The sequence below is a fragment of the Siniperca chuatsi genome, linkage group LG15 (genome assembly GCF_020085105.1).
Source record: "Siniperca chuatsi isolate FFG_IHB_CAS linkage group LG15, ASM2008510v1, whole genome shotgun sequence".
Classification (NCBI taxonomy): Eukaryota; Metazoa; Chordata; class Actinopteri; order Centrarchiformes; family Sinipercidae; genus Siniperca; species Siniperca chuatsi.
The window spans coordinates 6680613-6708150 of record NC_058056.1 but is presented as its reverse complement, the minus strand read 5'-3'; the positions used below and the strand labels follow the sequence as shown (position 1 = coordinate 6708150).

The window sequence follows — 27538 nt, the reverse complement described above, 5'->3', positions numbered from 1 at the left end:
AAAACACGCTCGCAAGCATCAAGCACACGCAGAGCAACATTCTTTTCAGAGTCATGTTTCTGGTGACCTGATGAATTAAGTCCGATATTCACTCTCCTTTTAGCTCTGTTTTGGTCTTCAAAAACTCCTGAGGGAAATATCTGGCTAAATGCTTCACTATGTTCTCCTGCTAGTTACTGACTTTGTCTGTCTGTTGTTAAGTAGGTAGTGTACAGTGAGTTTATCAGAGCTCTTTTGATGCAGACGGCTGATGAGAGCAGTGAGACTGAATCAAAACAATGAAGTTGTGGGACATAAAACCAAAACAATGAGCTAAAAGACGCTAAAACACTTCGTAGAGCTGAAGGAAGCTGCAGAACTGGGTAATAGTTTTCTGTGGGTCACTATGAGCCACACCTTTATACGGAGCCCCCTACGGTCATGGCTTTAGAGGGCTCCGTACTTTTACATTTTACAGCTAGCTGTTTGATCCACTGTTAATATAAACATATTGATTAGTGCAAAGACGCAGCATTGGATGAGGGATTTATTTGCTGTTTCACCAATAAATTCTGAGAATACCATGCCTCTATTGTTAAATACATGTTCGGTAAAAAGTGAGCTTCAAGGAGAGTAAAATACCTTGTAAAGTATCTCGTGACATACAGATGTGTAAAAAATGAAAAGAAAAACCAACTTAAACTGTCTTCATAGGGGCAACCACGAGCCAACAGAGCAGCTGCAGTGCTCCTCGGCAAACAAAGGTATTCTGATGATGTTGATGGAAAGTGCTGTCCAACAACATTATTAACATTATGTCCACTCAATTATTAAGGTTTTCCCTTTGCTTTGTCACAGTATATATAATATATTGATCTAAATTTTTAAAAAAATCACCTCCTAAACAAGAGGCCACGGGGCATTTATTGATTCATTTTGTGCAACAATGGACGAAAACATGTCACAATGTTACATTCACTTTCGGCGAAATCTTAGTTACAGTGGTGACATTGTGTTTAATGAATTGATTAGCTCATCTCAGGAGCCGAGAACTACCTCAAGTTTCATTCAATACAACAGGAATGTGATTTCAAGGCATTAAGAGATCTTTAAAAAAACACTGGGATGTCTTAGATATACCAGTGGTCCTCTTCTACCTAGAAAGTAATGAGGTACAATATTGGGGGGAAAAATGGCACACTACAAGTAGGCTATGCGTCACATAGCACCAATTACACTTGCCAAATGTGCAGCAAACTATTCTCATACTTCCTTATTTTCACAATCCTCTCTTTCTGCAAAACAGTGGAATTCATGCAAGGAAAGAGGATGCAGGTACTTAACTGACTGCCTGGACTAAAAGTGACAAATTCATTAAGAAACATACATCATCAAAGGTCAACTATTCAACTACATACATGTCATACATGTTTGTTATAGCTCGTCATGACCTGCATTTTCAATAACACATCCAAAGAAGCAGTTTTTCAGACAGACGAATATGACCACTGTCTATGTTCATCTCAACAATAACAAGATATCTGATGACTCACCTCGTCATGTTTAGTATATATAGTTACCAAGAACCTTGCAAGATGTCCAGTAATCACATCAAACCTTGGAACCATTTGATTGTCTTACATGCATTATTTCCCTTGAATATTGATCCAACCCAGGACTAAATCCAGGCTTCAAAATGGTTGGCCTTGTCCCTTTGTACCACCTCTGGTCCACAGTCCATGTTTGTTTCTTGATCGTTCTTCCTCCAATCACAGGATCTTTTCAGAGAGCGCTATACATATGCAATACCTGAAGTATCCTTAGAAATGTTGTGTTTAGGCCATTTTATTCTCAAAATGTTCCTGTTGATTTCATGTGGAGAACAATGATCAAAGTGACAGCGTTACAGGGTGGGATTACCTGAGTGTGCAACAGTTCGCCCATCAAACAAACGTCTTTCTAGCGGTCAGTTTCCTAACAATCACTCCTTGGTCTTGCTGCAGAAGCCACAAAAAAAGCAGCCGTTGGAATGAAGAGAGGAGGGAGAGGATTATCTGGGGGTGGATTCATTTCCTTATGAGCAGGGAGGATCCTCGGACGGGGTCAGGGGGCTGCAGGGGGGCACTGTGCTCAAGGAGCGGAAGGCGAAGATGGACGGATCGTAGGTGTACCTGGGCGGAGGACGACTGCCTGTCAGATTCTGAGGACACAGAAAGAGAGAGGAGTGGTCATGGTGAGTAACAGACCTGTCAGACGTAGGTGTTCATCCAGATTTTGAGCTTTATCCAATGGATGACGAGGCGAGGATTACCTACTGCCCTTGAGTTATGGTATTATTGGTCACTTGCAGTATGTCAGTTCACGTCAATGGTGACATCGGGGGGGGGGACAGTGTGTCATAAGACTGAGAAAAGTGACTAGCAGTGAGGAGCAGTGGTGGGGAAATGACTGCACCTCGTTAGAACATTTTCACACAGATTCGGTTCGGTGACATACATGCTTTTCCACTCAGAGAGCAACCCCCCCCCTCCGAGCAGAACCTCGCTTCTTGTGGCTCTACAAGCCCTCTGTCTAAAATTAGCCCTGGTCATTTTCCTCCCTACAGAAAACGACAGGAAATGACTTTGTTGGATTTGGCAGTGAGGCAGCACTTTCTCCAGAGCCTGCTGAGGGGGAGCAAAGTTTGTGAGAAGGTGGACTGAGAAGGATTAGGACCTTGAGACAGATTACTTGCAATTAGGAGCTGATCCCACGAAAAAACTTGCGTGAGTGTGTGTTTATATAGATAGCTGTATATTGTCATTGTCAACCATTACCAAACACCTCTCGGAGAGCGCAGATAGATGCATCCCTGTAGCAGATGCTGAGAAAGTGCCCATTGACATCAGTGTATATGAAATAAGGCCCCATTAACAGTGCATGTAAGGCTACAGGTGTTGCTATGACTTCAGCCAACATCTTAAGGGATTCAGTACTGACAACTGAGGCACAGTAACACGGCAACAATTCCCAAAACCACTTAGAGCTGTTTTATCTACCAATGTTTATATAAACAGGCAAAAAGTGAGAGGTGGAAAAACAAATCGTAGCCCAAGAACAAGTTAGGGTAAACTTCTGTGTTAAGATGTTCTCCATATGGTAGCTGCAAGTCAGTCCAACTGTGGGGGGAGAGTCATACATCAGGATGGCTCCCTGTCCACATTAGCAATCCCCACAGAGTTGTCCTGTGGTCACATCTGTAGTATGATGGACATTTAGGGCCCAGATGGGGCAAACAAAGTACAAGTCCCAAAAGTACAAGGCTCTCTGTTTGTGCAGACATGAAAAGCAGTAGTTGGAGAGCCGAGTTAAAACACCAGTAATATACCGCTTGTCCTGGAGCTGAACTGGTTTGACAAAAATGCCTCTTTCTAGAGATTTAGTGTTGTTAAGTTTAAGTTTGTCCTGTTGATCATTAATTTAGGCCCCAATCTGCACATCTGAAAAGTTTCCACACTGTGTTACCAGCCCTCTGTTAATGGAATACTGTAGTTCAATATTTTCGGAATGTTTTTACATGATAGATTGCTGCTTGGGCCTACTGGTCACTGGACCAGGGGCCCAGGGGCCCAAGGGGTTAGGGTGGCCCTAAGCCACAGCCTCTGTATGAGGTAATTGTTATTAACATTTCTTGTTGGAAAGTCAAAGGACTCAGTCAAAAGTAGGGATGTCCTGATCTTTCTGATCATGATTTTTACTCCTGATCCCAATGAGACAGTCCTTTAAAATTGTGTATCGGCCGATACTGAGTCTGAGCCGATGTATGATATTATAATATTTCATCAAGTGCCCTATAGCATTTTGTATATTTGTGGTGAGAAGGGTCAGTGTGGATGTGCTGTTCCAGGAAGCTTTGGTAAGGAGTTAGGCAGCCTCTCATCATCTCTAGGTGGGGAGGTTTACATGTCTGTGCCCACGGGCCCGTTGTCTCATAATCCGTTCATGGCTTATTCACTTTCTTGCAAGCGTTAGCTTAGCTTAACATAAAGACTGTAAACAGAGCGAAACACCTCGCCTGGCTCTATCCAATAGTAACAGAATCCACCTACCAGCACCTAAAGCTCACTAATTAACACTGTGTATCTCATTTGTTTAATCTGTCCAAAAACCCAAAGTGTAAAAACAACGTGTTTTTGTTTCCCCATTTCAAGTCTTTGGCTAAGCTAACCGACTGCTTGCTGTAGCTTCATATTTTACAGACAGATAAGAGAGTTGTATCCCTCTTCTCATCTAACTCTCTGCAAGAGAGCAAATAAGCATGCTTCCCAAATTGTCAGACTATTCCTTAAACATCTGTTTATCCTAATGCTAAGACCAGAAATGCCTTTACATCACATCCAAGCCATGTTGTTTACCTCAATCAAAAATCAAAGGGGTATGCAGCACATTTTCCTTCAATTTAGTTTTCCTGCTCCACTCTCCATATCTGCACCATTTCCCTCTCCTCAATAAATCTTTGCCTTCCTCTCTGCCCATTCTTTACGGTGGCTGAAACCAGACGCCATCACTCTTTCCTGCTGCAGCCGGGGAAGCTCTCATCACCCCACTCTCCCTTTCACCTCCAACCCTTAGAGGGGGAAGGCCTCAGCAGCAGCCAAAGCTGTGTTTTCCTACTGCTTCCATATGACCCAACCCCTTAAAACCCACACACACAACCCACCGCCATCGACCACTTTAACTCCCGTAACAACTGCAATGCCTGAATGCTTGAATCCAGCGTCAAAGCCGGGGCCCCATCCATATCCAGTGTCTCTTCTGGATTCTGGCCAGGAAACGGAGGGTTGACAGATAAAAGAGGGAATGAGAGATAGAAAGAGAGAGGTAGCGGCAGAGAAAAGATGTAACAGAGAAAGAGAGATGGGACGGATTGTGGGTAGGGTAGGGTAGACAGTCAACACAAGCCTCCAAATGGCTCATCAATCCAAAGACTCGCTGTGTACTCACTTCAAGAAAAATCCATGAACTGGAACATACCCAATGCCCACAGACGTCACTGACAGGGACAACAACGCTACCAACCACGCCAGCGAGAACAGAGGATAATGAGCAATATCTCTATGTATCAGCGGAGCTAAACAGATAGCAGCCGGCCAGGCTATAAATGGAAAATGACTTCATCCCTGGAAATACACCACAAGGGAACCGCACAACACTCCACCTCCTCTTCCTCCTCCTCAGCTCCATCTCTCATCGCCACTGACTTGTTCTTCCTAAACCACTCTCAAAGTTTAGCCTCAGTTGTTTTGGGTTTTTTTTACATATTTGTACTGATGATACATACCTATATGGAGGATTGGAGCAACCTAGATGCTGTTACAGTTGGCGTAAGTGTGTGTGTGTGTACATAAACAAGTGTGTGATAAGGTTCCATTGACACTATCCCACACAACATGATAATAACGTCACTTTTCTCACCACACTGTGCATCCTTCTGGAGTACCCTGCTCTGTGCCAAGATGCCCAGACTTGTTCCAGTCGGCTCTCCAACATGCTTCCCTTAACCACTACCAACAAAATCAACCCATACACAGTTGCAGTGCTGAGTTGGTGGATGATTACTGGAGGTTGTGTTTGGAAAACCACCTTACAGGAAGATCATTTGGGACACAATCTTGGGAAAATACCTTGTGTAAGCTATTTAGGCGAGTAACTGTGCACTTCTAAGACCACTAATGGGACAAGTGGAAAGCTCAGCAATTAAAGGTTGTTGAGTGAGATCAAGAGATCAAACAAAGAAAAAAGAGCACATTTTTCTTCTTGTTTCTTTGTCCACAGTATCACTGCAGTAAACAGTGTTTAGCTGGGTGCTGTTTGCGAATGGAATCTGACGGTGCTATCAGATTTTCAGACGTCTCAGGCATGGCTCTGTTGCTAGCAGGGCATGGGAACAAACGCTGTTGCCAGATGCTGTCCCAGTATGCAGTTGGATTGACATCAAGGTGCTGGCGACAAGACAGGCCGGGCTGTTCACGGGGGCCGAGCAACCTTGCAACCTTTTCATTGCTGTAATGGACACCCTGATCTGGACTGCCTATTATGGGTCTGCATAAAAGGAAAGGCTATGTGTGCATGTGTGTGTGTGTATATTCAAATTAATACCACTTGTATATACAACATATCTTTATGACATAACAAGAGGGTTTTGTTTATTTACTGTGGGAAACAAAGTTGAATAAAAATGAACTCACACGAATCTTTATGGTCCGCGTTTTCCCTCCGCAGTTCTTTTTCAGCAGCATTTTCTGTGGAGATGGAAAAGCAGAGTTCTTAAGTCAAAAAATTAAATTCTGCAGCAGCTTTTATGGACGATCCAAAAACTATGTAAAAGTTACACACTCTGTCTTGTACAATTCAATAAACTTTTTGTACTGAACCAAAAAAGTAATTGCAGTACAACCATCTGGATAAAGTCATGCTAGGTTTACGTGCATGTGAATGTTGATTCTAATCGAGCATATTACTAAAATTCAACCATTTCAAAATCATTATTTTGAACAGTAATCTTTACATTAAAACAGCAACACATCTGATGTGACACGAACTGCGCATTGGCAGTCAAATAACAGCGAATCAGGATGATCAAGGACGTGAGCAAATCCAGCTGTCTCACTAAACTAAACAGTCGGTCAATGAAGCTTATGCAATATCCCATCTCCCACTCCCTTCCATGTCCACACAGCTCCACTATTCTCCAAAAAAAAAAAAAAAAAAAAAAACAGCGGGGGTGGAGGGACCACACAATCATCGAATTGTCTCAAGTCGGGGAGGTAGCTTCTAAGGGGGAAGGGAGCACAGGAAAGAATGGAAACACAAGACTCCTGCTGTTGTGATGTGGGAGAGAGCTGGTGTGCACTTGCCCTCATGCTCACCTCCTGCCAGCCCTTATCTATTTATATCAGTGATACTACAGTCCATGTGCGTGCAAGCTGCTTGAACAAGAACTAATTCAGTCTCTTAAAAAAACGAAATAGATATATTTTTAATCCTGTATGTAATTAAGTGGCTCGGTTTTGTTCGGTTGTCAAAAAGGACCATAAACTTGGATTACATGTTTAGCCAATTTACTACAAACTTTCATTGAGTCTACATTATCTCAACCGACATCAGAATTATCACGACAGATAATTTTGTCCTGCTCTCTTTTCATCCCACACACCCACCATGCTGACTGCAGCAGAATCGTTCTGTCCACCACCACCACCACTCCACACCACCCTCCTCTTAAAATACACACACACACACACACACACACGCACGCACACACACGCACGCACACACACACACACACACACACACACACACGCACACACACACACGCACACACTTGTCAACCAGCTAACTGTTTTGGCTGAGTGTTGTGGTTATTAAGTTATCTTTATGATTATTTTAGGATGTGTAATTGTTTTAGGGGGGTTCATTTAAAAGATTTTGCCTGTGTGTGTGTGTGATGGTTGGACATGTATCATTTATTCTGTTGTTTTAATAAATTATAATTTAAATTACAATAAAAATAAAGTTGCCTCATCTAGGCTAATCCTTGGTGAAAGCTATAATATAACCACTGTTTATGTCTTAATATTTACGTCGTCTCAGAAGCTTATCACTGTAACATCAACACACCAGCTGATTTTTTTTTCAATCTGCACTTCTAAATGCATTACTACACAACAGTAATCTTATTCTAAAAAAAAAAAGACATGCCAAAAATAAAACTGAGCATGATGTTCAATATGAGAGATTACCCATCGCAACAAAGTTTCAGCCAGTTGATTTTCATACTCTAATCAAATGAATAGAAACCAATGGCTGTTTAGTCGGTAGGAACATTTTAAAAAACTATATGTTACGCTTGGGAAATGGCTGAAAGTAAGGTAAACTAGCAAACTGGCTACAGCATGTAAAAATACTGCTATGCTCCTTTGAGCAACAAGTGTGTGTTTTTTTATTATATTTTGTAGAGTTGCACCATTTGTGCGCAGAGGTCCGACATATTTCTCAAATGACCAGCATCTGCCACACAAACTGTTCTTTCATGATAATCAACAAACAATGGCACTGCCACATCTGAGCAATTGGACAATGATTAGCATGCAGGAGGGAGACTAAAAGACAACATGCCGCTGACCTTTTAACCCTACCTTTAAGAAAATTCTGCGATAAATAAATGTATGACTAAGGCTCAAGCTAATGCTAGTCACAATGGAGCACGGCAACCTTGCTTCCCAATCACTTTCCTTAGATAGTCCTGGATCAGTAGTGTCCAAAGAGGAGTTTGGGAACCACAATTGGACTTTGACATTTTAACATTTTCCCAACAAAATAGGGAATAGTTGAATCTGAAAATGATTTCTCTCCTTGTTAATCAGTTAGTACATGGAGACATTGTGTAACAATTACGACTTGGTCGATGGTTTAACTCCCCTCACTGTTTTCATCAATCCTCTTCACCAATTCATATATAACATCTGTGGTCTAAAATGAATTTTCTTTAGGAGCATGGCATGGGAAATGTCTGATAATCCATCCTAGATAGCAGTTGTGCACTGCTCCTCTACCTTCCACACATGTAACACAGAATTCCCCTGGTTTTGGCACCTTTAAATTGCTTTTTTAAAAGGAACCAGCTTCGGCATCTTTCTTTCATATGTGAAAGAAATTACATGGTGACAGTGTAGAAGTTGAGTCAGACTTTGTGACTGGAAGTTGTCCAGCTAAAGGGTTAACGGGAGACTGGAGCTGTGTCTGCTAGCTACCTCTGTAGGCCCCCTATTGTATTCCCTGCAGCACCTCCCATTCCACTTGACTGAGTGTGCACACACTCTCACACATACAGACACACTCACACTGTGGCAACAGACACACACTGATACAGCAACAAACTCACAGACAGGAGGATGTACACATGCAGACACAAAAAGACAGGCAGGATGATAGACGCGTACCCCCCACACACACACACACACACACACACACACTTACACTCTTCCTCTTTTTTTCTCTTCACCCCTCGCATTGCTGCCCGCTGTCTCTCATCATCTGTTCTTTCCCTCTAAAAACCCCACGGACATATGGACCCCTGAAACCTGCAGTTTCTCTCTCTGCACACACGCACACACACAAACACACACACACCCATTCCCATCCATGGTGTGGGCCAACAAGTCTATTGGATTTTAATGATTAGTGGACCAGCTTCTCCATGACTCATTAGTGGCTGTCGTTTTTCTGTTAATCCTCTCCTTCTGCCTCCACCCCTCCATCGTTTCCCCTCGCTTGCCAGCCTTTGTGAGAAACGAGGGCGGACATCTGCCATCCGTGCCTCCCTCTCCTTCATCCCTCTCCAGCCAGACCACCGTGATGGCGAGCGTCCGGCTATGGAAAGGGAAGACTTTGTTTGCTTGCGCGAGCGTGCACATTTGTGTGGCCATGTGTGTGTATGGTAGCCGGTTAGACTGCAGGGACATCATTGTGTTTTTGGACCAAATCCTCGGCTGTTTGAGTTGTTCAGGGGAGTAGAGTAAGGCTCATCTGGTGTTTGGTACTTTTAACATTTTCAGTGGAATACACATATTGCTACAGTGGCAAGTTAAATATCAAATTACATGTAACTATTGTACTGATATTGCTAAGATATATACTTCAACTAATGGTGAAATGGGTTTTTAGACATGAAAAGGTGTCCTGTGAGTGCTTTGATATTTGTAAGTATTTGGGGGCAGAAAATTGATTTGGCTAACAGGATCACCATACCACCTTCAGAATCAGAATCAGAAATACTTTATTGATCCCCGTAGGGAAACTCTTTGTTACAGTAGCTTGCCTTTACGTCAGTGCACACAGGAGAAAGTACCAGAAAACGATATGATACACTATAAAACAGGTCAGAAAATAAATTAAGTATCAGGTCGGTATAAGTATAAGATGAACTAAGTGTCAAGTACCAAGTGGGTTTACTGGTTGATGATGAAAGTACAGTATAAAATACAGTGTCACCAAATATGTAATAAGTAATAGTAATAAGCGGACTACCTTGTCAGGTAGTATATCATAATGTGTAACAGAAGAAAATACATAATGAGCAATGTAACTTTATTTTGTACTCTGGTTATCAAGAATTAAGGTGTTCTCCAAGCTAAACATCCTACTGAGAGTAATTGAGAGATAAATAGTCTGACAGTGATTTGAGAGACAATTTGTGTAATAATTATGCAGATAATCTATTAGTTACTAAGTGCCCTGGAAACTTAACTGTATGGTATTTTGTTAAGTGGTTGAAGGTATGTACATTTACATACATAATTACTGTACTTAAGTACAATTTTGAGGTACTTCTGCTTTATTTGAGTATTTCCATTTTATGCTACTTTATACTTTTACTCCACTACAATTCAGAAGGAAATATTATACTTCTTACTCCACCACCTGACAGCAACAGTTACTTTACTGAATAAGATACAAAACATATGATGAGCTTATATAATATGATGCATTGCTACAGATTAAACTACCCAACAGTATATAAAGTAGTTCAAATGAGCTCCACCTCGACCAGCTACAACATTAACATGCTACTTACACATTAATACATCAGTAATAATAATCCAATAATATATTAGTATACCACTCACAGGGGCCATTTTCTGCCTTGAGTACTTACAGTTTTGATTCTTTAAGTATAATTTTGTGTGTAATTTATCAAATATGTATTTTTTATATAGGATTTTTACATGTAATGGAATGATTTTACAGTGTAGCGTTGTTCTTACACCATTGTCATATTATTAAGTTATTAATTGTTGTTAATAATTTTAAAGGTCAAAGGTCTCAAAGGTCATGGAAAGCTGCCTATTACACTGTAAGATATCTTGCAACGCTGACATTCTGGGCAAAGGTTAGTGCTAGTAAAAAAAAGTCATGAGGTATTTAACTATGGCTTGGACTACTAACCTGTTGCATTTTCTCCAGGTCCAGACTGGGCCTCCCAGGCTCCCCGCTGTAACTGTGTCGATACTTTCTGTAAGGTGCTGACTGGTCGAAGTGGGTCAAAATGATGGGCCGTACCACTGGCTGCACCACCTGCAGCTGAAAGCGCATGGGGGGTGGCTTGAGGCTACGTGGTGGGCTGGAGCTGAAGAGTACAGGGCTGGGGGAGGCAGCCAGGCAAGCACCCGGCTCAACCAGCGGCCTGGCAGAGGCAGCCGGTGACCCACAGCCACAGAGGTCCCGCACCTCCTCGTCGCTGGAGGCGCTGCTGTGGTGATCGCTGTGGCGCTGGGGAAGCGCTGACATCCACTTCCTGTTGTCACCGCAGCTGATTCGCTCGAGCTCTTCCTCTGAAGAGTGGCGATCCAGATTGGCATCTAAAAGGAGGCGGAGGCGGCGTAACCGGGCTGGAGAGAGGGGACCCTGGTTGTGCTGCTGGCTTGTGGCCAAGGGGGTGAGGGCACAATTTCTCCGTCTCTCTAAAGGCGTCGATAAACAGGAAATGTCAAAGGAGAAGGTGGAGACATGGTTGCAAAAGAATGCAAATGGTCTTATCTACAAGCATATTATCTGTTGATTTGAAACATCTAATTATAATGTCTGAGAATCAATAAGTAATGCGGAAGATCATCTATTGAAAACTAAAATTATTTGGTTGACAGAGGGCACTTACCTCTGTCAATCTGTGCAAGCTCCTGGTTCTCCCCCTCAGAGTCATCACTCTCCCCTCCCTCTCCACTGCCATGGTAAGAAATCTGGAAAAAAGATTGAGCTTACACTGTAGGTCAAATATGCCATATGGCAGCACCTCAAAATGTAACCCTTACATTGGTACAAGTTTGTACCAAGAACTTTCCAAAAAAAAAATCTGTCTTTCAAGTCAAAATTGAATTTTCCCCAGGATCAATTTGAAGGATGTTTTCAATTTTCAGTATCAATTACAAACTAAATCCAAAGAATTAAAAAGCAAAACATTAACCATTACAAAGATTTAATCCAAAACAACCAATTCCTAATCCAGAGCTCTGTATAGTTTAGCAATTTTCTGAGTTGGCCACAAAAACAGACCACTAACCAGCAACACAGACATAACCTATACTGGGCTTCTAATGGAAACAAAAACACAGTCTGCATTTTTGCCTGACCTTTTCTGAACCCAATTGTTGCGTGGTAATTTCTACAGTTAAATACAGTATAGATGCTTAAAGTCACAAAAGGCAGGACTAGTCATGGTTCTGTCGAAGTAAAGTTCAGGCTACTATCTTTTCCCACAACCTGAACTAGTCGGTCTGTTTAAAATCAATTCCTCATCTACACCAGTAGCAACAATACAGATACCCTGCAGACTGCAACGCTAAGAGTTAAGTAATGCGCCTCACATTCAGTAATTACCACTCCGAGGCCTCGCTGAGCAGCTGCCATCTGTGCTTGTGCGTGTGTGTGTGTGTGTGTGTGTGTGTGTGTGTGTGTGTGTGTGTATGCTTACACACACATACATCCACACAAACATACAGTGTCCTCCCTTCTACTCTCTAATGCACACATGCGCACACACCACCTCTTCTTTCTGAAGCTCTTCAAAAAGGGAGAAAAGGGAGAAGGGAGCCAGGGCCTCTGAGCCCAATAAGGGCAGACAGTATTCAGTTCATGTTAAGTGTGAATTCCAATGTATAATTTCACAGACTGTTCACTGTGTATTTTGGTAAAATAAAAATCTAAAGGCTACACCGCATAACTGTGTCTCACTTTTTTACATTTTAAATGTCAACTTGCTTGCAATGTCACATTGCTGTGTATCATCACTAACTCCACTGTATCAGAGATATGTAGTTTACTAAATTGACTACAAAATGAATGCATATTTTCATAGGATCCTACTAGGGCTGCACAATTAAAAATATTATCGAAATCACAAAAAAAAAAGATAAAATGTGTGACGAAACTGCATTATAATTAAGTGCTATATTGCTGCAGAGATGCCCTGGCCTACAAATCTTGTTCTCCAGATGTAAGAAAACACATTTGTTTGGTATAGACCCCGACAAATGTCCCATCATCCTGATTTTAATAGTTTTTTCAGTGAAAATGAAAATTGTGACGCAAAAATGATCATTCCCACTAATTGTGAATCATATCGCAATCGTAATATCTGTCAAAATAATCGCAATGTGATTTTTTTTTTACCATATCGTGCAGCCCTAGATCCTACATAAAGAATATGTAGTTTAATGTAGATATTCAGCATAGTATGTAGGTTTTATGATTTACAACTAGAGAAAAAATGGCATACTTTGGCATGACCTTTCATAAATTCTCACATCAGGAAATAGTCTTCCCATACAGATTTGTGGTCCAGCATAGTACAGAGTACTAAATTTCAAAGTATCAAATAACACAGTAAAGGATATACATGTCGCCTAATTTTTCATCACAGTGTTGACAGTTGTTGAAGATATTTGGATATGGCCTGAGTGTAGCCTTCTTGCTTTGCAGTGGTACACAAGCTGTGGGATAGATTCTCAATGAACAGGCCCAGAGCCAGTATACAAGACAAAAAAGCTTGGCTCTCGAGGAGTCTCAAATTAAACAGCGTCACTTCATAAACTCCATAGGAAAATTACACTGAGGAATAACTGTGGGAAGGAAATGTATTTTGGCAAGTGGCGGGCTCAGGGCTTCAGCTACACCATACACTCCGGTGAGTTATTGTTGGGCAGCATCCATGAAACAGCTGAAATCCTATTAAAAGTTACTGCTGCAGGATACTAAGAATGAAGTGATGCTGGTGGTTCATAAACTTCATGTCTTAATTGTACTCAGAAGAGACATGAGTTTAATCTGAGACATTTAAATCTGTATTCAGACTCAGTGAGATCATCAGGATGATTACTCATTTTTCCTACATATTTTACCATTTAAAGCTACAGTTAGCTTCAAGTTTCTCCACAGAGCAAGCATTGTCTGTGCAACCAGAGGCAAATATAAGCCGACAGTAACAATTTGGTGTTTCTCTATTAGGGATTGCCTCAGAAGTTGTTGTTGATGGATCAGAGAACAACAGTAATGTAGCACAGGTGTGGCTCACTTGCAGGATATGGGCTGATGTCTAACAATGAAGTACAAGGCTTGTTAATGCACTTCATGCACTGTCACAATATGCTGTAATAACTGCATATTTCACATTGACACACACACTCATACAGTGAGTTGGACCAAAACACAGCTATTGTGTGTTTTAGTGCCTGACACGACAGCCTTCTACTTTCAGTGACTTCCTTACTTCACCAGCACACAGACACACTGTTATCACTGTAACACTATCCACCACTTGAATAGCTTGTACGCTATCTGAGAAATTACTAATATGCAAAGCAGGTCCGTGTCAACAAAAAATTTTGCCATGCAAATCTCATCTGGGAGTGTAAAGCAAAGACTGAGTGCATGCACAAGTATTTGAATAAGTTTCACTCTCATTACTGTTTTAGATCCTCAGTCAAGCATGGATTTTCTAGACAGTGGGAACTTGAGAGAGGGCATAACATTTGATCACAGTTATCTAATATAAGAACGCGAGGTATTGTTGTTACAAATGGCATCTGTATTTCATGCAGTGTGAGTGTGAGAGACAGCATGTTACATTAACGCACATCTTCTGGACTACTATCTTGCACATTGCAAATACTTCACACTGTGAACTTTTGCCCATTCCCTGGTAAATATTTTGCACATCCCTCCACAAACTGTACAGCTCCTTTATTTAAATGAGAGTCATATCGTACATATTTTTTATAATATTTTTTCATATCTCATCGTCTGTTTTCTATTTTCTATTTATGCTTCTTGACTTGCAGTACTTGCTTTAACTTTGTTTATATTTTGTACTATGTTTATTGTTATGCACTAAAATACAAGGAATGAGAAAATTCCTTGTATGTGTAAACCTATTTGTCAATAAACCTGATTCTGATTCTGAAAACTTTGTGTTTGTCAGTGAACCACACCGGATACAGTTATTGCTCTGGCGTAGCTAGCTACAACAAATACTAGACTCTGCCTAAGTGACATTCAGTCTATGGTTAGACAGGATGGCAGGGCTTTCCCAAAAGAAAAGGAATAACAGGGTTTCACCAACATTCTCATCGTTCCAGCTCCAAAATATGGTGTTAAGTGGATGCTTTAGTGTAATTTCACCTTAAAATACACAAAATATACTATTATTTGAAAAGTAAATAAAATCTAGAGTTAGCAGATACACTGATGCACAATAGTTTACTTGTAGTCTGCATTTTATCATCACGTTTAGCAGCTGGATGCAAAAGTGCTCGATGCATTTCATTACAATGTACTTATAAAACCTTATAGGACAAACTTTTCTTGTTATTGTGTTTCTTGTCACTTCCAGTTGTTCATTCTTTTTTTCAGTTCCTGGATAATACTGTGGTTAAGCCTGGATTGCACCACTCCAACCTGGAGAGGCCGCCTCATACTATAATCCCTGCAGCTAAGCATCGATACTGCCTTTCCAGAAGTTTTCGCAGAACATTCACTGTTGTAAGCTGGCACCTCACAAGCCCAACAGTATTTGTGCAAAAGCACAACTCACTGCAACAGACCCATGTGTACTCTGAAGAGAGTAGAAGTACATACCAACATATTTATGCTACAGGGATCTACATGCAAAGGAGGGAGGACACAATGTATACATAAAGCACACAAACATATCCCAATCAGATGTTCAAGTCAATCACTTTCATCATTTGGCTCCACTGCTACTTTGTATTCAATATTCAAATGATGTTTGAGTTGAGGATTTGGACTGCTAACAGCCATGAAAGCACAATGGCCCTGCAGTGCACAGAAAAACTGCACCAAACTGGCTGGGAGGCTCTTTCCATCTTCTTCTCACACTTGTGACTTGTCTACAAAGTTTTGCAGTACTGAAGAACTCCATTTAGAGGTCTGAGACCTGACCAAAGAACGGTACAGTATGTTTATAATCCTTAAAATTGATACGCTAATCAAATCTAAAATGGTGCAATGCAATACGCAGTTCAATCTTTAACCTATTTGCACATTTCTGCATGCATTTGAATATCAGAATATCAACTGTGATATGATTTGCTGTGCACAACTTTCTAGAGATAATTCTCAGAAAATGTGTGTAAAAAGTGACAGGGAGACAAAATAGAGACCGCAAACTCACATTCTGATTAACATTTTACACCAGTGTCTATTAAGGCAAGTAATTGCAGACTATGTGATATCATTCAGAGAGCTGAGACACATAAGCAAAGTGAAAGTGACACTGCATGAATAAAGCATAAAAAACTGCTTTTGTGCACACATGCAAAGACAGACAAAGAATTGTGTGTTTGTGTGTCAAGAACAGTTGAATGAAATCCTTGTCAGTCCCTTGCATCACTGAGCAGCTTGCTAAGCTGGATCAATGGCAATGTCACAGCATACACACACCACCCAGTTCACACACATATCAGCTTTGCTCTGTCCTTCCACACTGACATGGACACTGTCACACTCCATTCCCCCTCTCATGAAAACATACAACAAAGGGTCAGAGATGGTTGATTCTCTTTCCCTCACACTCCAGTGGATCTTCCCCATGGTGTAGCATAAGTAGTCTTGATTAGTGTAAGATCCTGGGATAGTTACTGTAACAAGGTCTAAGAGACATTTAGCCTCTTCTTAACTACACTGAAACGGTCATTCAGCCCTCGATCACCTAGTGAGCACTGCAGCAACTTCAAACTCAAATATTATCTTATTAAAAGTTGCCAGTAGCTGCCGGTAGCCTTTTGACAGCAGTCTATAGCTAGCTAATGTTAATTAGTAAAGATGAAAAGGCAGCAAATCAAGCTTTCATTCATCATTCACTCCTCTGACAGTTTCTTTATTTGTGAAACATTACAAAGCCAGCCTGTTAAACTTGGCCAGCTTGCGCTGCCTTCACAATGCCTGCAGGAAATGAAAGCCTGCTTAGCTACGTTTCATAGCCTAGCCTATTAGATGAGCCTGACCTCTGTCTGCACTGCAACTTTTCCTCAGAATGGATGTTTCGAACGCAGCTTTATTTGCTCGACACAAGTACATGAAATCATTCAAAACAAAAACTACTTGTGTTCATTTGCTTATAAGTTATTGCTTAATGCCACTAATTACAACCTACTACATCCATAACATAATACTACTTAGCAAACGTTAGATGTTTGGCTAACTGCCACGTAATATTCTTAACATGATAAAACGATTCATAAAGTCAGTCTAACATTTCATCGTGTGGTCAGTTATAGTTGACTAATGTACGTAAACTTCACACCGTAGGAACAGTGGTTACATAACCTTTGAAATAGGCCACAACTTGTGCGAGCACGCATGTGCGTGCGTCGTAAGTGCGCTCCACAAACTTAAACAAATAGCAATACACACCTGTAAACTTTGTCTGATGAAGGTGGCAGCATCTGGAGGCAACACCTCTAATCTACACACACACCTTCAAGTGCACCACAAGAGTGAGGCTGCCAAAATGGGCCCCGCAGCGCTGCAGATATTGAGCATCATCAACAAATATCTTTTCTTGTAAAATGTCCGGTGTAATCGGTAACGCAGGTGTTGTCACGAGTTTATTAATCAGTAGGAAAATGTCCTTACTGTGGCGTCCCTAGTTCACACCTGGGCCATCAATGGCTGCTTCCTGAGGGCAGACAGTTAGAATGCTATGCAACCCAACCTTGGTTGGCTGACAATCACAAGAACAGCAAACCTGCAGATAACTAAACATATGAAGAACTACACCTTTAATGTTTTACAAATTTAAGCCTTAACAACACTGTTGGTTAATTTTAAAGGGACACACAAAGATGTGTTTACTTGTCATGGGGAGTACTATTCGGTCTAACAAAATAGTTGCTAAATGTCTTCTGTGGCTCGGAGTCTGAAAGATCAGGGTTATAGGGCTACATATAGCACTACAGACATATGACAAAACATCTTGCAAAGTGGAGTTTGCTACACCCATATTGGGGATTATATATATATATATATATATATATATATATATATATATATATATATATATATATATATATATATATCTTGGCCTCTGCTGCATCAGTTTTAACCAGTTTTAGGGTGTCCCCCAACTTTGTGGAAGTGCACTACTAAATCCCTGGAGTACCCCTTTAAAGGATAGTTTATTACAACTTGTATCTTATATTAATAGCTTTGGCCATCATTCCTATCAGTAATAATAACTTTGTACTCACCAAAGTAATCGTGGAGATTTGGGAATGCGACGACATTGCTAAGAATTCGATGTGGTAAGAAACACAAGCAGTCAGACAGGTTGTAAACAAATCCACAGGTTAGCGAAATTTATTTGACAGTCGTAGTGATGTTGCCGTGTTCCCAGATCTCAGTAATTAACTTTGTGAGTACAATGTTATTGTTACAGATAGGAATGATGGCCACAGCTACGAAAATATGATCCAAGTTGTAATACACCAGAATGATCCTTTAAGTTTCACAGGTGATTTGCTGGTTGGCGCAGGCTGACTTTTTTTCCCAATCCATTAGGCTATACTGTATGGATGCAGGTCCTGGAGCCTCCCAAACAAGGTTTCTTACTAGCTTTAAAACTGTCACAGTGGCTACTTACAAAGACAATCAACTGGCAATGAAAAGGTCACTCACCAGTCAATTATTTGTGTTTTCATACTTAGTGAATGACATATTTCTGAGTGTGACCCTCTCTTCTTTATAAGCAGAAAGAACCTTATCACTGAGCAGAGCAACAAACACAAACAAAAGTAGACAACGGGGATGGCACACTTTCCCCCGTATCCTCAGCCAGGCCTTTGATCTGAAACACTCTGGCACAAAATGGCTGCCATGCGACCATACAGTTGGTTGACGCACAATATTGTTGTGGATGGAGCAAGTTAGTGAACCATGCAGGATACAATTCATCCCTCTACTCACCAAAAACAGGCATTATGCAAACTGAGCAAGCAGTAACAATTGAGGAGCACTTACATGGATTCTGTTGTGGAAAATTGGAGGGTAAAGATGTAGATGTCGGGACAATAATAGCTCGCCACAATAAGGTTTTTACTGAAATGTTGTTTTTCCCCCCTAGTCTTTTTATGCATCTAAACGAGCTTCCATTGCCAATCCCTTGCCCACAACGCACGCAGCTATTTCCACCTAGAAACTATAGCCGTTCTCTCTGTAGATGAAGAACCAGGACTAGTTTCACAGCTGTGAATGTGACACTCAAACAAATTATCTTCTCTTACACACTCTGGACAATGAGTGTGGACACATTATTCTCTTTCTCAAATGACAAACAGCTGAACTACAGTTTATGAGTCAATGGGTGTCCATCTGTGATGGGAGAGTTTGTTCACATGCCACATGTTTGCTGATGTGTTTGTGAAGCAGTGTGGATCTCCGGTTTCTTCTTGTAAACATCTGGCTTGGTCCTGTAAGCCATGAAGAGTAAATTCCTTCTAACGTGGTAATGAATGGGTTGAGGCGCTTAGAAGCACACAAAAATACCCACAAACAAACGCTTGAATATCAAAACACACAGGCTGACAATTTCCACAGAGAAGCTGTACAGTGTGTTGTCTTTCTCATGGTGTGTGACTGTGTGTGTGCGTGTGAAAGAGAAAGAGAAAGGGTGTTAATGAACTCACTATAACCCCGTTCAAGCAAGGTTACAGGCAGCTTATGGTGATTAAGCTACGTAGTCAACTGGCCTACAAATGAACAAGTCACAAGACAAAAGTAAAGCCACGGTGTTCACAAACAAGCTAATTTCTTCTAAGATATACTGTACAGGGTATTTTCGCGCAGTACGTATGTACTGACAACTATAACCTATGTCTTTAAACAATGTTACAATAGTAATAATATTCCAATAGTAACTCAGTCAAACTTACCTTCAGTTGGAAAGGATGTATCTCGTTGAGTGAATGTCTTCTTAGCTTCTTCGTCAGCGTCTTTAGCATTTTTTTTTTTTTTTTCTGAGTGGTTTATGGCTTATCCCCCACAATTACGTTTTTATTACTGTCTCTTACGTGACGGTCACTATAACTTCATTAGCTAAAATGAGCGACTTTACACATTTAAAAGAAGAGGCACACGGGACTATCACTTGACTGCAAACTGCCAAACACCAAAAAACAAAAGCGTCAGCAGCTGCACACTCTAGCTTCAAGTTAGCTAGTGTCGAAAAAATGATACACCGAAATTCGATAAACTGCGTACATGTGGCTTGTTTTCAAAGGCTGTACGTAGCAAACTTGTTATTTTCGAGTTCATTAGATTCTCGTTGTTGTGGAAAGTATTTTTCTTTTCCTTGGACGGCTCTGAAAGATGGCTCACTCACCGTAACTCCGGCTTACTTCCAGAGCTTAATTCAAAGATGTTTGGAAAATTAAAAATAATGTCAACTTGTTCGCATTCAGACACGCACACACGCACACACGCACACATACACATACACACAGCCAAATGCACACACCAGCTCCACGAACACACAGAGTGCTCCTCCAGCTTGAGCGTATTGCCCTCTGATTGGCTGTACTGCGGAGTGACGTCATATTTTTCTCTTGAGGAGGAGGGCTGAGAGTTAAAGCCACATTATCTTGTCTGTTTACTTCCTCTTTTCATATCAGGATCATACGTGCGATTTCATAAACCAGAACCTGCTTGAGATCAAGTGAATTTGCAGCCATTTTAACCTTACTTTAACTCATTTTCCCGATAAGGTAGTTGTGTAGTGTTTCTGATATCCCTACTTGTATTGAAGTTAATTTTAACTCATTTAAATACTCAATCAGCTGACATTTTACACAACAGACATATTGACTCATCATAGATTAAAAAAAAAAAAGCACTGGTGTAATTAATAACATAAATGATGGCTGAGTTTCAGTTAGGTGCTAGTGCATTACAGTGAGGTGCTGCCTCACTGGAATCCCTTACTAATCCCTTACTCGGACCCTTAAATGGAGTTGAGCCTTTGTTAATTAGTTGCTTAGTTACACCTGTGCTTTTCCTGCTATGGCCAGTTAAATGTGCGCCTTGTAAAAGGGCATAGTCTACCAGTAATGTCTGTCTTTAGAAGGAAATACATAGCAGACCATAATTTTGACAAGGTGAAATTGCAGCCATGTTATGTAAGTATTATTAATAAAATGTACTAGTATCAAAAGTTAAATTAGGTACTCAATGCAGGGAAATGGCCCATGTGAGTGTTATACTGTTATATTATTGGATTATAATTACCTGATTACTGAGCATTGCTGTGTAAGTAGCATTTTACTTTTATATTTGGTTGAGGTGGAGCATACTTTAAGTATTTTATATACTGGTGGGCGGTTTAATGTGTGCGTCACATTGTATAAACGCATCATGTGTTTTGCAAAGTAAAATCCAAATTTGTAAAGTAACAAAAAATAAATGTAGCTGTCAAATAGATGTTGTGGAGTCAAAAGTACAATATTTCCCACTAATTGCAGTAGAAGTATCAATTCGCATGGAATGGAAAAACTCAAGTAAAGTACAAGTACCTTATATTTGCACTTACCTAAATGCACTTAGTTACTTTCCACCACTGCAATTTACCACATAGTAAGGAGCTTTCAGTTGGGCATGAAAGGGGCACTACACACAGCGCTATTGTTAGTAATAGTGCTATACGCTTGATTTGAATAATTATCAAACCATCTTAATAAACTTTTACAGCCACATCATCTTTCACATGTTTTGTGATGAGCTAGTCATATGAACTGAACATAGAGGATCTTGCCTGTAAGAGGGACATTTCTTGTTAAAAACTAATTGTTTTAATTTCTACTACTGCCTTACATAAATTTACATTAAAGACACCTTTTTCTTTTCTGTCTACAAGTTCTTGCAGTTCCTCAAGTCTTTGAATTGCTTTGTCACTATAACTGAATTCAGAGTCTTTACCCCCAATAGGTGAATACATAAAGACTGACTGTTACACCCCAAGGTTTCATTCGTTTTACTATCTCAGGGTACAGTCTAGACAGCTACACAAATAAAGCTGTCGTGGGGGTCATTAAAGCAACACGTTGCTGTGTGTGTGCATTTTGGGACCAGTGATGTATTAACCAATGTTATGTGGAATATTACAATCATACAGCAGTACAAAGGGATCATTATTTTTTTACTGAAGTATGTAAACACACTGAAATAGCTGTAGGTACTGCAGTTTCCAGTATAGAAAATCTTTCCAAATCTGAATTGGAACTAACATTTCCATTTGTGATGCTTTCCGTGATGTGGCGTCCTTCTTTTTTTACAGCTGTTCATCTTCGTGCTATTCCAGTGGCCAACAACAACCAGACCTTCTCATGAAACCAGAGAGACACCGAGAGAGACAGAGGAAGACGTGAAGACGGAGCGCATGTCAGGTATAATTGGTGTAAGTGGGGCATCCAGTTTCAGTGATGTCATTCTTTGCAAACGCTGTCTATTCTAAGATGTTGATGCATGTGTGCATTTGTTGCACGCGTGTGCTGCACTGTAGCTGCATTTGCTGTCTCCAGCTTCATTCTGCAAAAAAACTTTTGCAAATGTGCTTTTCCAAAAACTAAATTCTGGGTAACATTACGCTCATAAATAACACCCAACAACAAAATAATCAACATTCAACATATTCCAAACACAACCTGGACTTTTGTAGATGACAGTGTAAAATATTTATTTATTGAATGACATTTTTGACACTCATTGCTGTAATGTTTTTTTACTGTGCTTTGGATTTTCTGTTGATGGCATCTGAGTTTCTGCAGGTGTCTCTTTGGGGGTTTTTTTTTTTCTTTGCCTGTTCAGCCATGGTGGCTATCTCTGCTCATGCTGCCATACCCAGCACTTCTTGTGTTGTAAATGCAAAAATCAGTGTATTAGATTCATTAGAGTAACTTTAGTTTTAGCCAGTTTTTTTTTGCAGTGCTCATCTCAGCCTGCTATGCCTTTAAAGGCTTCTGGCTGACTTGTTTGCGTGTGAGAGGCTTTTTCACTTAACACCTCCGGTCAATGACCTGGTAAACGTTCCAAGGAACCTGTGGTTTGGCTTCAGGTCAAGCTCAATGCAAATCCAGTTTGCCGCTGAATATAGCCAACGAGTCAACAATACCCAAGGCCAGTGTAACCTGTGTCAGTGTTTATGTTTCTAATAAATATAAACTGTCCAAAATCATGGCAAATGTACGTCATAGTTATAATCATGTGTAGTCCTTGCCAAATTATCAAGGAGACTAAAAGGCTGCTTGACTCATTTTGTGGGTTCTTGTCTTGACATTTTTAGCCACACGAGGGCAGCATTTGTATTCTTGTGGAGGCAAGGAATAAATGGATTACATCAAAGAAAAGATCCTAGATTGCACAGAGAGTCACAAATCCTTTGAACAGCATTGTATGTGTGTGGTGGAGGTGAGGTCACTGTCACTTATGACCCTGACCTTTGGATGATGGTCATCCTGAAGTAAACACTGTTAAGCATTGTGATTTATTCTTTTAAAATTGTCAGTCTGAAAAAAGAAAATATATCCCAAATAAAAGGCAGATCAAATGTTTTTTATGATCGCTGTCCTCTTAAGCTTTTTGTGTTCTCAATAACTACAAGCTAACAAGAACCTGAAAAAAAATCTCACCTTCACCCAAAGTGCATCATTTTTCCAGTGACATAGAAAGATATTACAAGTCTCTCTGAAGAATGGATATCTTTTGAGTTAAGTTAAACCATATTAAATAATGCCCACCAGTTTATGCCAGGGCCAGACTAACCCACCATGGGGGCCATAGGGCAAAAATGAGCTTGGGACTCCCAGATACTAACCAGTGTCCCGCCTCGTCATTAGTTTTATGATTATTTGTCTAAACACACATTTATTTAGAAATATGTAACATGTGAGCATATTATCACCTGAAATATTTCATGTATTAAAACTAGATTTTGAGCCTTAAGTTTAGGTAGGGGCCACATTAAGTAAGGCCCTTTGTATTTCAGTTTATAGTGTGCTTTAATGGTTAGCGCATCCACATCCATCACTAGAAATAGCAATGGTGTATTGGAGGAGATGGACTTTGTTGAGTGACTGACTTATGTATGTAAATGTAACTAGTTATTTTTTACCCAGTGGTTATTCTGTAGTTTTTTTCAGTGGAAAGTGCATCATGTCTCGGGCGCAGCAAACACAGCTACAGTGTAAGCGGTAGTCTTGTTTGCTCTCTGCTGGCAGCTCACTGACACTGCACAGATAATGTGGCGTGTCGGTTGAGCAGGTTCTACGTGTTAAGAAGTATTTGTATAGTAGGGGTGTGAAAGGTGTTTGTTCATTCTTTTGCAACACAAATTTGCTTATCCTAACATTGCATTACAGGGTGGTACTATCATTTCCTGTTAAAGGTCAGAAATGTTTCTCTCTTTCTCAACTGAAGTTTAGTCATTTACCAAACATTTGTGTTTAAGTAATTCCACTGTATGTAAGAGATGTTACAGTAAGAGTTCATCGCAAAGTTACTCATTGGCTCATCAGAGTTATTCATCATTTACTAACGAGGTTTGAATGGACACTGTACTCTGATTCAGAGAGGACAGGTCCACATTCACAGATCAGACAGAAGAGAAGAGAAGAGAAGAGAAGAGAAGAGAAGAGAAGAGAAGAGAAGAGAAGATCTTGGGTGATGCACTCTGATGCTATGACACCAGTTTTCAGCCACTTTGACCCAGCATTGTCCTGGTTACCAAATATGGCACAATCTTAAATCCAGGAAACAGTGTTTGATTTCTCTGCCTTGATGATTGCACAATCGTAAGAATGCGGGCGCAAGAAGTGATGCGAGCATGCATCAGTGATGTCAACATTTTTCCCTCTCCCTTGTCAGTTGTTTAACATTACTGAAATAGCTGATGACAAATCAGCCGGCTGACCTCTGAGCGTCATCACGTCTGTTTTTAGCAGTGTATACTGCAAACCTCGGCCCACTTGGCCTTGGAAGTCCTTGTCTTTCTCTTTCCTGCTGCCCGCGTCGCCCACACTCTCCCCTGGATAGCGGCGTACGGCCACAGCCACTCCTCTTGCCTCCACTCCCCTCCACTCTTCCCTCACCCACTGACCCACTGGCGGAAAGCGTGGGGGCCATCTGTGCTGGAGAGGTTACTTTTAGTCTTCCAGGCTTCTATTTTCTCCTCACTGTTTTTCTTTTTAAGCACAAAGCACAGGCTTACTTACGCAATACTTGTCTCACTCTCTGGTTCTCTCTCCCATTGCTTCACAGGTCTTGTTTACACAACAGCGCACTTGGCAACACACCCTTACAGGAAGAATGACAAATGTCAAATTTGGGCATGAGATGATTTTTTCCCCAGCTGAATGAAGGAATAAATGCTTTAAAATTGCAGTCTCTGATGTATTTATATTCACATTTGGGGTATAGCAGCTCATATCAAGAAGGGAAATGAATCAAATCAGCACATTTTATCCATTTGTAATATATTTTTAAAACCATAAACTCCAATTCATATATACCATATGTAAACCAGTATGTTTCCTATCTTATCCCACAAAAAGTGACTGTATTTCTTATAACATAACTATACATCTTCAATAATACAACTTTTATTAAATTTAAGTGTGTGGCATAGAATGCACTGTTTTGTTGGACAAATTGAATTGTATCCCAATAAGATTCTCCCAAATTGTTCAGTTTTCATCTTTTATCTCTTTCATCAACTTTTAAATGATTTAATTTTACATCTTCTGTGCAACAATACTAGACTAGTGGATGTCAAGTCACATGATATTCTGACTTCTGTAGAAATGAAATATAATGATTTGGTCTGAGTCTTAGCTACAATTGCCACCAATCTATTTTTATATATATATATATATATATATATATATATATATATATATATATATATATATATATATATATATATATATATATATATATATATATATATATATATATATATATATATATATATATATTTATATATATATATATATATATATACTGCAAAACCTGTGACACACAGTTAAACTAAACCTCAAGATGTCTTAGCCATTCTACAAGCTCTGTGAGGCTGTACTAGGCACAGTGGTACTTTGAGCCAAATGCTAATGTCAGCGTGCTAACATGCTCACATTGACAATGCTAACATGCTGATGTTTAGCAGGTGTAATGTTTGCCATGTTCCCCATCTTATTTTAACTTATTTAGTAGCACCAGAAGGTGTATTCTAGAACTGTTATATCTGGCTCAGCCAGTGACCTCCAGGAAAGACTGGATGACGTCCACTAACAGATTGGTGTAAGCTGGAGAGACATCAGACAGCGCGGAAAGATGGCAACCAGGGCGGGCAGCAAGGGCTAGCACCCCGAACTGCAGCTCCTGAGAGGGAGCACCCAAGCAAGCTGTGAAGAACCCTTCTGAAACATACCCCCAGGGATGCCCGAGAGAGAGGGAGAATGAGCATCCCAATCGGACGGACCTATTGGCAACGACCCAAGCAAACGGACATTCGACTATGAGCGCAGTCTGTATCTGCGGCAAGGTGTGCAAAAACCTGAGAGGTCTAATGATCCACCAGAATAAGATGGCCTGCTTGAGGGGGGAACAAATAAAGCAATGCACAGGAGCAGTAGCTAACACTACTGGTTCTGCCCGAAACCTCCAAGCACCACAAGTCCTCCCACAAAGCAGGAAGTCGGAACCGGTGTCTGGTGTCTACCGAAAGGACAGGATTCAAGCAGCATCGAGCAATTTCGTAACATAATGCTGCTCAGTGTCGAAGGGAAGATCTTTTTCACGATTGTGTACCAACGTCTAACTGAGTTCCTCTTGAAGAATGCATACATAGACACCTCAATACAGAAGGGGGGAGTCCCAGGAATAACTGGATGCCTAAAGCACACAGGAGTGGTGACCAACCTGATCCGAGAGGCAACGGAAAGCAGAGGAGACGTTGCAGCACTCTGGCTAGATCTAACCAACACCTATGGATCCATCACCACCACATTCCAGAGCTGATCCGAGACCTCAGTCTGGACTATTACAGCAACGTTGAGAGTCTCCTCGGGATCACTAACATCCGCCTGGCATCGGCTGGAAAAGGGCATAATCACTGGCTGCACAATCTTGGCTGAAAATGTGATGCGCATCAAGTTTCTCATCCAGTCAGTCTATGACGTTCTCCCAAGTCTGGCCAACCTGCATAGCTGGGTCATGGGAAACACTCCAGCATACCAACTGTGCCAGAAGAGGGGCACCTTGGAGCACATCCTCAGTTGCTGCCCAAAGGCACAGCGATTGGAAACAGCAAGAATCAGCACGCCCCCAAACAGTCCATCACCATCATCAGATGTGGGGAGAAGGCACAACATCAGCCTAGCTCCTCGGGAGGGCTTTATGCCACCGCACGGGACTGGCAGTTTCAAGTCGACCTAGGAAGCTCAAGATTCCAGAAACATCACAA

At 40.8% G+C, this 27538-nt stretch overlaps 1 protein-coding gene and 1 long non-coding RNA gene across 4 annotated transcripts; one reads left to right on the top strand and one right to left on the bottom strand.

Moving 5' to 3' along the window:
• Positions 1–884: 884 nt before the first annotated feature.
• si:dkey-16j16.4 lies at positions 885–20570 on the bottom strand. Of its 2 annotated transcripts, none has more exons than XM_044165941.1 (5): positions 19962–20570; positions 11675–11756; positions 10966–11480; positions 6203–6260; positions 885–2179 (listed from the first exon to the last, which is right to left on the bottom strand). In XM_044165941.1, exons 1-5 carry the CDS (start codon positions 20028–20030, stop codon positions 2046–2048), a joined length of 858 nt encoding a protein of 285 aa, XP_044021876.1. In that variant the 5' UTR covers positions 20031–20570; the 3' UTR covers positions 885–2045. The 2 variants fall into 2 exon arrangements, with proteins under 2 accessions (XP_044021876.1, XP_044021877.1); XM_044165942.1 differs by having other exon boundaries at positions 6207–6260.
• A 489-nt stretch (positions 20571–21059) lies between these two features.
• LOC122861483 lies at positions 21060–25458 on the top strand. 2 transcript variants are annotated; one of them, XR_006374494.1, is made up of 3 exons: positions 21060–21203; positions 22358–22477; positions 25336–25458. It is a non-coding gene; the product is annotated as an uncharacterized LOC122861483 (long non-coding RNA). The 2 variants fall into 2 exon arrangements; XR_006374493.1 differs by having other exon boundaries at positions 21062–21203; positions 22358–22466.
• Positions 25459–27538: the final 2080 nt, after the last annotated feature.

What these genes read in the sequence shown, in the direction of transcription:
- si:dkey-16j16.4 (XM_044165941.1), bottom strand. Translation starts at nt 20,030, where the DNA reads ATGCTAAAGACGCTGACGAAGAAGCTAAGAAGACATTCACTCAACGAG. An exon ending in GCTTGCACAGATTGACAGAG is followed by an intron (nt 11,481 to 11,674) that starts GTAAGTGCCCTC and finishes CGACGCCTTTAG; the next exon opens with AGAGACGGAGAAATTGTGCC. An exon ending in GACCATAAAGATTCGTGTGA is followed by an intron (nt 2,180 to 6,202) that starts GTTCATTTTTAT and finishes CTGTGTCCTCAG; the next exon opens with AATCTGACAGGCAGTCGTCC.